This window comes from Chiloscyllium plagiosum, chromosome 13 (genome assembly GCF_004010195.1).
Source record: "Chiloscyllium plagiosum isolate BGI_BamShark_2017 chromosome 13, ASM401019v2, whole genome shotgun sequence".
Lineage (NCBI taxonomy): Eukaryota > Metazoa > Chordata > Chondrichthyes > Orectolobiformes > Hemiscylliidae > Chiloscyllium > Chiloscyllium plagiosum.
The window spans coordinates 64,808,636-64,817,635 of record NC_057722.1 but is presented as its reverse complement, the minus strand read 5'-3'; the positions used below and the strand labels follow the sequence as shown (position 1 = coordinate 64,817,635).

The following is a 9,000-nucleotide window of genomic DNA, read 5'->3' as shown; positions in this document are numbered from 1 at the left end:
GGATTCCACAGCTGTTAAATCTGGAGGCTGGATCAGGCCAGGTAAGGGTGGAATGGGCCCAACCGGTTGGAGTGCATGGGCCCGGCTCGAACCAGCGTCCCCGCCCAGTCCTGTTCCGGCTGCAGAGCTACAAGGAGGCAGATGCTCTTGGAAGCTTCCAGAAATCTTGGGAAAGATACCCAAGCCATGATTTATAAAGGATCCAAGATTATGTTATTTCAGGACTTTTCCCCAGCTTTGGTCCGAAAGAGGAAGACATTTGACGAAGTGTTTAAGGGACTTAAACATTCAGTACTCCTTGCACTACTCAGCTACGTTTCAGCCATGAAGGGTCCGTGTATAACTTCGGATCACCAGAAAAGACCAAGGAACTTTTGGACTCTCTCAGATAAATTGTAAGAGTTAATTGATGTTGTTCTGCCCTCCCCCCACTCCCCACCCCAGTTTATCCCCCTTTTTTTTCCTTTCATTACCTTACTGTTTAATATTATCTCCAGGGGGTGGGAAGAAGGGTTTACTTATTTATTCTTCACTTAGCAATTTTCTTTCCTTTTTTATATATATATATATATATATATATATATATAGGCCAGGGGGTATAGTTAATGTATGAATTTTCTTTATCCTGTCGTGGGGTGCCTGGGTCAAGGGTGGGGCACTGGTTGGGAGAGGTTATGATGGGTGTTTGGAAAGGAAGTGATGCCCCCTGGGAACAAGGGGGAAGATCTCTGTTTAAATAAGTTTTATATTTTTTTATTTAGAAATAGTTTTTAATTATATTGATCTGAGTGTATGAAAGAGCCTTTATTTTTGTGAATTTTATATGCTCTATGCTTGGGATGTTTTGGATAGGGCTTCTTCTCCCGAGGGGTCTCAGACTTGCCCGGTGATTATGGGTAACCGGTCAATTAAATGGTGCACCTGGAATGTCAAAAGGGCGGCACAGTGGCAAGCACTACTGCCTCACAGCGCCAGAAACCGGGGTTCAATTCCCGCCTCAGGCAACTGACTGTGTGGAGTTTGCACATTCTCCCAGTGTCTGCGTGGGTTTCCTCCGGGTGCTCCGGTTTCCTCCCACAGTCCAAAAATGTGCAGATTGGGTGAATTGGCTATGCTAAATTGCCCGTAGTGTTAGGTGAAGGGGTAAACGTAGGGGAATGGATTTGGGTGGGTTGTGCTTTGGTGGGTTGGTGTGGACTTGTTGGGCCGAAGGGCCTGTTTCCACACTGTAAGTAATCTAATCAAAATATTATCAAACCTCAAGAAAGAAAGGGTCGATATAGCTCTCCTATAGGAGACACATTTATTGGATAAAGAACACCTGAAATTACGACAGGGAAGAGATTATTTTCCATTCTCTCTGTGCAAGGAAAAATATTTTGGTAAACCGGGTGGCTGAGGGCCCTCATGGACTTTCGAGTTGGCACAGAATAATTATGGAATATACTCCCCTGACTTCCTTACAAATATGGTGCACCAAAAAAAAACTAATTACTCCATAAAATATGGCAGCCCTTCTTGAATTACACAAATACAGATATCTTGGTCATCCTTTGTTTAATTGAGAGGGTGAACCTGGCTGGTCTGGGGCCCTTTAGGAGAGGAATCCCATATGAATATGGGTTTTGTTATGATTTGATGTTAACACATTCCGAGCGTAGATATCTTGGTCATCCTTTGTTTAATTGAGAGGGTGAACCTGGCTGGTCCGGGGCCCCTTAGGAGAGGAATCCCATATGAATATGGGTTTTGTTATGATTTGATGTTAACACATTCCGAGCGTGTATATCACTACTCAATTTCTGTGTCATCCGTTGTTTTTTTTTCTCTTCAATAATGTAAGAGATTTAATCGTACACTCTGGTTAGTTGTAGGTTAGATAAGTAGTTAGTTGAGTTGTTTTTTTCCCTCTCGGTATTGTTTTTTCCTGTTTGATAGATTTTGGTTATTATTTATTTAAGATTTAATTGTATATCAATATTTATACTTGGGTTTTTTAAAAATTTTCTTTTGTAAACGTGTAAAAACAGATTTTTATTGAAAATTTAACATTAAAAATAGCAATTATATAAATGTATCATTTTAACAATATTTCTATAATAGAAAACTTTGTTTCAAAATTATGCACATTAATATCTTCTTGCAGCTCACCTCCATGGATCAAAACACAAGCCTAGCATCAAAAGCAATGTAAACACTAACCTATGTTAATGAGCTAACATGTTGTCAAATGACATTTTGTACATTTATGAATAGGATATATATCAAGAAGATTCACATTTAATCAGACCACTCTTTTATAGGTTACAAGATATGTTACATACAAAAAAGGTGTGCCCAAGAAAATTTCAAAGTGTTGAACAAAGGGCAAAAAAAAACCCGAAAGAAATAATATTCCCATTTGTAATGAAAAAAAAAGATTGCAGTGCAACAACATTTTGCCTGATCAGTTTACTTTGCTATTGGTTAGTCTTGAGTGGGGAGTTTGTATGAAGCATAATTTTGTAGTCATGAAATCATTTTTCACTTAGACTAAGCAAAATATTTTGTGTACATTTGCCAAGATACAGTGCTCAATCAACTTCCTGGGAAGTAGGAACATGAAAAAAAAAGGTTTTGTTTTAAAACTCACATTAAAAAATAATGTTTTAGAATGTTGGTCACAACATGATTCAAGGTTAAAAGCACATTTTCCTCAAGCAGGTTTAAAGTGATGACACAAACTACTGAGCAAAGCAGGATACATTGCTTTAGATGGAAAACAAAGGAAGTGCTGCTCCTTCAGGCAGCAATGCAAAAACCAATGGAAATAGCTTCAGCAATTTTTTCTTCAAGCCAGTGGTAAGAAAATGACAAAGGGGTGATACAAATTCAAGTTCTTATTGTTCCTCTTACAAGATGATAAAGGGACTCTTCAAAGTCAGTTGGATAAAGGAACACTACACTGTCACATTAATGGTTATGCCCTTATGTTGAATGGTTTTGGGATTCTAGTCATACATTCCAGCATCAAGAAGGCACCGTGCAGTGTAAGATCCATTGATTCGGTTCAGGTTTCTTTCTTTGGGCTTTGTTGTCCACTTATTTCAGCCTGGTGAAAACAAGAGAATTTCAGGCATGGGAACTGCAATGAGTAAATATTAAATGTGTTATCATATTAAGTTAAAATATATGAGACAAAGAAATGAACAAGAAACTTGACAGATAGTTGACTCCCTGGTACTATTGTATTGTAGTTGGTTACAGTTTGGGAGTACTAAGCTAGAAATTTTCCTGTGTTTTCAGATACCATTAGATATCTTTTGTAAGTATTCAACCCTTATGATTGAATGTTTGTCTTCATTTAGATAACTAAGAGAACTCATATTCTGCAATCTAACTTACTGGATATATCACATGCACTGTACCAGTTCCTTCAATATTGAATAAGCACAAGGAAATAAAACATCAGGCTATGGTTAAGGAATAACTAGTTCAAACAGTAAGAAACAACTGACTATTAACTTTAACAAGCAAGTCTGCAGTAATAACAGATTTTTCCCAATTTTCTGGGTATATTGAAAACCAAAAGGAAGAGTTTTGCATTGGCTGACTAACAAAAGCCCAAGATATGCTGGAGAAACTCAACAGATCTGGCAGCATCAGTGGAAACACAACCTGTGTAAAATTACAGAATTGCAGGCATGACAAAATTGATTCTTACAAATATTACTTTGAAGTAAACCCTTGCACACAAGAAAAACATCTGTATTTAAATTGATCATTTAACATAATGAAACATCCAAAAATGGTTCACAAGAGCATTATAATGCAAAGTTTTATGCTGAGGCACATATGGTGATATTAGGGAAAACCTTGGCCAAAGAGATAGCATTTAAAGAAAAAAGACAAAAGATTAACAAAAAGACAGAGGTTTGTGGAGGGAATTCCCCAAAGATTAGATATTAGGTAGTTCAAAACACAACCATCAATGATAGAACAATTAAAATCAGGGATACTCAAGAGAATTAAAATTGGACAGGTACTTTGGGATTAGATAAGATTATAGAGGTAGGTAAGAGTAAAGCCATAGTTGGGTTTGAAAATAAGGATGAGAATTTTAAAATGAAGGTGTTACTTAATCTGGAGCAAATATATCTTGCCAAGAACAAGGATGAATGTTTTGGATGACATCAGGTTGATGGAGAATATAATCTGAGAATGGAGACAGGAGTGCATGTGAATACATAGAAGGTAATAAAAGCGTGGAAGAGAATTTCATTGTCAGAAGTTATGGAAATAGAAACATATGTCTTCACAGACATGTCATTGGAAGTTCACCTCAGAATTACATAGGATACCAAGGTTGTGAGCAGTCTGGTTCAGCCTTATTATAGAACATAGAACATAACAGAAAAGTACAGCACAGAATAGGCCCTTTGTAAAATAAAATAACTTAACCTACGCACCCCTCAACTCACTGCTATCCACGTGCATGCCCAGCAGTCGCTTAAATGTCCCTAATGACTCTGCTTCCACCACTGCTGGTAACACATTCCATGAGTTCACAACTCTCCGCATAAAGAACCTTCCTCTGACATCCCCTCTGTACCTTTCTCCTAATATCGTAAAACTATGACCCCTCGCACCAGTCAATCCTGCAGTGCAAAAAAAGTCTCTGGCTATTGACTCTATCTATTCCTCCCATAATTTTGTACACCTCAATCAGGTCAGCTCTGTTCCTCCTCCTTTCCAGAGAGAAAAGTCTGAGCTTAGTAAACCTCTCTGCATAAGGCAAGCCCTCCAGTCCAGGCAGCATCCTGGAAAAACCTTCTTTGTACCCTCTCCAAAGGCTCTATCTTTCTTATGGTAGGGCGACCAGAACTGGACACAAGATTAAAAGTGTGGTCTCACCAGGGACTTATAGAGCTGTATCAAAACTCACCACACTTAAACTTGATCCTCCTGTTAAATGAAACCCAAACACCATATGCTTTCTTAACAACCCTATACACTTGGGTGGCAAATTTGAGGGATCTATGTACTTGCAAGGTCCATCTGTTCCTCCACACTGCCAAGAATCCTGTCTTTAATCCTATATTCAGCATTCATGTTCAACCTCCAAAATGTATCTTTTGCATTTATCCAGGTTGAACTCCATCTGCCATTTCTCAGCCCAGCTCTGCATCCTGTCTATGTCGCGCTTTGTGTCATCTGCAAATTTACTAACCCATCCCTCAACCTCCTCATCCAAGTCACTTATAAAAACTACAAAGAGCAGAGGCCCAAGAACAGAGCCCTGAGGGATCCCACTCAACACTGACCTCCAGGCAGAATAATTAGATTAGATTACTTACAGTGTGGAAACAGGCCCTTCGGCCCAACAAGTCCACACCGACCCGCCGAAGCGCAACCCACCCATACCCGTACATTTACCCCTTTAACCTAACACTACGGGCAATTTAGCATGGCCAATTCACCTGACCCGCACATTTTTTGGATTGTGGGAGGAAACCGGAGCACCCGGAGGAAACCCACGCAGACACGGGGAGAACGTGCAAACTCCACGCAGTCAGTCGCCTGAGTCGGGAATTGAACCCGGGTCTCTGGCGCTGTGAGGCAGCAGTGCTAACCACTGTGCCACCGTGCCGCCCAATACTTTCCATCTACAGCCACTCTCTGCCTTCTGTCAGCCAACCAATTCTGAATCCAGATAGCTAAATCTTCCTGTATCCCATACTTCCAGACTTTATGAATGAACCTACCGTGGGGCACCTTATCAAATGCCTTTCTGAAGTCCATATACACCACATCCACTGCTCGACCTTCGATGACCTGATTTGACACCTCCTCAAAAGAACTCTAAGATTTGAGAGGCATGACCTGCCCCTCACAAAGCCATGCTGACTGCCTTTAATCACTCTATGTTTTGCCAAATAATCATAAATCCTATCCCTCAGAATTATATCCAAAACTTTGCTGACTACAGACATAAGACCGACTGGTCTGTAATTGCCAGGGATTTCCCTATTACCCTTCTTGAAAAGAGGAACAACATTCGCCTCCTTCCAATCCTCCGGTACGACTCCTGTGGAGAGTGAAGAGGCAAAGATTTGATTAGATTACTTAGTGTAGAAACAGGCCCTTCGGCCCAACAAGTCCACACCGACTCTCCGAAGAGCAACCCACCCAGACCCATTCCCCTACATTTACCCCTTCACCTAAAACTACGGGCAATTTAGCATGGCCAATTCACCTAACCTGCACATCTTTTGGACTGTGGGAGGAAACCGGAGCACCCGGAGGAAACCCACGCAGACATGGGGAGAATGTGCAAACTCCACACAGACAGTTGCCTGAGGCGGGAATTGAACCCGGATCTCTGGCACTGTGAGGTAGCGGTGCTAACCACTGTGCCACCGTGCTGCCCCGATCTTTGCCAGTGGCTTAGCAACCTCCTTTCTCGCTTTCCGGAACAGCCTAGGATAAATCTGGTCTGGCCCTGGGGACTTATCAAACCTTAAATGTTTGCCAAAATTTCCATCACATCAACTTTATCAATCTTGATCTGGCCAAGCCTGTATCCCAGCTCCTCAAAAGTTCTCATTCACAACAAGGGCCCTTTCCTTGGTCGAAACCGAAGCAAAAAACTCATTTAGGATTTCCCCTAGGACGCCACGCACAAGTTCCCTACACTATCCCCGATCGGCCTACTTTCTCCCTGATCATTATGTGTCAGACCAGATCCCCTCAAAATGTTCCAAGAAAACAACCTAAACCCTAACTCTTTCTTATTTGAAAGGCAGATGTGAAGTGGATATTCCAGGTGTGATGTAGCTGGTCAAACCACTCATCTGTAAGCAAAACAGAAACTTATTTAAACACTACTGTTGAAACATGAACAAAAGAAAACAGAATTTAGAATAACTTGACTATTTGAAAACTCAGGAGAAAGTGAGGACTGCAGATGCTGGAGATCAGAGTCAAAAAATGTGGTGCTGTAAAAGCACAGCCAGTCAGACAGCATCCAAGGAGCAGGAGAGTCAACGTTTCGAGCATAAGCTCTTCATCAGGAATGTAAGGCAAACATTGGATATTTGACAACTTGATTATAGCAACTTAACTGAGCAGCTGTTCCAATTCCAATAACATCCCATAAACACACCCTTGGCAAAAGGTAAATTCAAACACAGGTTCTTACAGGCAGGAGGAAACAACTTCCCAACAGACTTCAGAGAGAAAGCCAGTCAGGAACCTTCTCCACTGCAGCAGCTTCTCATGGTTACAACTAAAAGGAACTAGAAAAATTCTGAACTGGTAGAACTGACCACTCCCCTGCCATTGTGAAACTAGATTCCTTCCCAGACATTTCAGTACCTCTGCCTTTACAATCTCTTTAAACAAAACCAAGGACAAATAAATCTTTTTAAAAGGACCAGCATCATCACAGCCTCTTGCAGTTGCCAGAGAGATGAAGTCTATACCTGGAGCTTTTTTAGATATATAAAACAGGTTAAGAGAGAGGCAACAGTGGACATTGGACCGCTGGAAAATGAGGCTTGACAAGTAGGAATGGGGAAGAAAGAAATGGCAGTTTTCTTGGTGGAACACACTAGAACTTCAAGACAGTCAGGAGGAAGAAGTGAGTGCAGAGGCCTTCAGTAAGAAGAATCACTGGATTTGAAACACTAACTGCTTTCTTCCCACCGTTGCATTTAGACCTGTGGAGTTTCTCCAGCACCTGGAGTTCTTTGTTTTATTAAGGAGAAAGTGCTGGGGAAGCTAAAAGAATGATAAATCACCTGGACCAGACAGACTGTACCTCAGGGTTCTGAAGGAGATAGCTGGGGAGATTGTAGAGGCAGTGATAGTGATCTTTCAAGAATCACAGGAGTCAGGAAGAGTCCCAGATAACTGCAAACTAGCTATGTAACACCACTGATTAAGAAGGAAGAGAAACAGAATTTGGGAAATTATGGGTTGGTTTGCCTGATCTTGGTCATTTGCAAGATTTTAAGAGTTTGTTACTACGGATGAGATTACAGAAAACTTTGAAGTGCAAGGTAAAATAGGACTGAGTCAACAAGGCTTTGTCAAGGGGACGTCATGCCTGACAAGTCTGTAGAATTATTTGAGGAGGTAATGAGTAAGTTAGACAAAGCAGAGCCCACGGGCATTATCTATTTGGGTTTCCAGAAGGTGTTTGACAAGGTGCCACATAGGAGGTTGCTAAATAAGGACACATGGTCTTAGCGACAAGGTACAGCCACAGATAGAGGATTAGCTGACTGGCAGAAGGCAGAGAACGGGGATAAAGGGGTATTTTTCAGGCTGGCAGCTCATGACTAGTGGAGTTCTGCAGGGGTCAGTATTGGGACCACAAATATTCATGTTATACATTAATGATGTGGACAAAGAGACTAAGCATTGCTGCTAAATTTGCAGATGACACAAAGTTAGGAAAGGTAACGCTGAGGAAGTGGGGAGGCTGCAGAAGGACTTGAACCGGCCAGGAGAATGGGCAAAGAAGTGGCAGATGGAACACAACATGGGAGAGACAGATTATACACTTTCATAGAAAAGAAAAGATGTGGACTATTTTGTAAATGGGAAAAGGCTTCGGAAATTTGAAGTACAAAGGGACTTGGGAGTCCTGGTTCAGCATTCTTAAGGTTAATAAGCAGGTTCAGATGGCAGCTGAAAATGTGTTGCTGAAAAAGCGCAGCAGGTCAGGCAGCATCCAAGGAACAGGAAAATCGACGTTTCGGGCATAAGCCCTTCTTCAGGAATGAGGAAAGTGTGTCCAGCAGGCTAAGATAAAAGGTAGGGAGGAGGGACTTGGGGGAGGGGCGTTGGAAATGCGATAGGTGGAAGGAGGTCAAGGTGAGGGTGATAGACTGGAGTGGGGTGGGGGCGGAGAGGTCAGGAAGAAGATTGCAGGTTAGGAAGGCGGTGCTGAGTTTGAGGGATTTGACTGAGCCAAGGTGGGGGGAGGGGAAATGAGGAAACTGGAGAAATCTG

The 9,000-nt window shown here is 41.6% G+C and overlaps 1 protein-coding gene across 2 annotated transcripts in view; it reads right to left on the bottom strand.

Moving 5' to 3' along the window:
• Positions 1–3,017: 3,017 nt before the first annotated feature.
• zgc:194621 (uncharacterized protein LOC795037 homolog) overlaps positions 3,018–9,000 on the bottom strand; it is a 27,807-nt gene continuing 21,824 nt past the window's right edge. Inside the window, exons 5-6 of one of the 2 annotated variants that reach the window (XM_043702649.1) lie at positions 6,014–6,067; positions 3,018–3,091 (exon numbers count right to left, since the gene is read on the bottom strand). In XM_043702649.1, coding sequence (XP_043558584.1) covers positions 3,050–3,091; positions 6,014–6,067 — 96 coding nt within the window. In that variant the 3' untranslated portion in view covers positions 3,018–3,049. The remainder of the gene's footprint in view (positions 3,092–6,013; positions 6,068–9,000) is intronic. The other variant, XM_043702650.1, reaches the window with a different exon arrangement.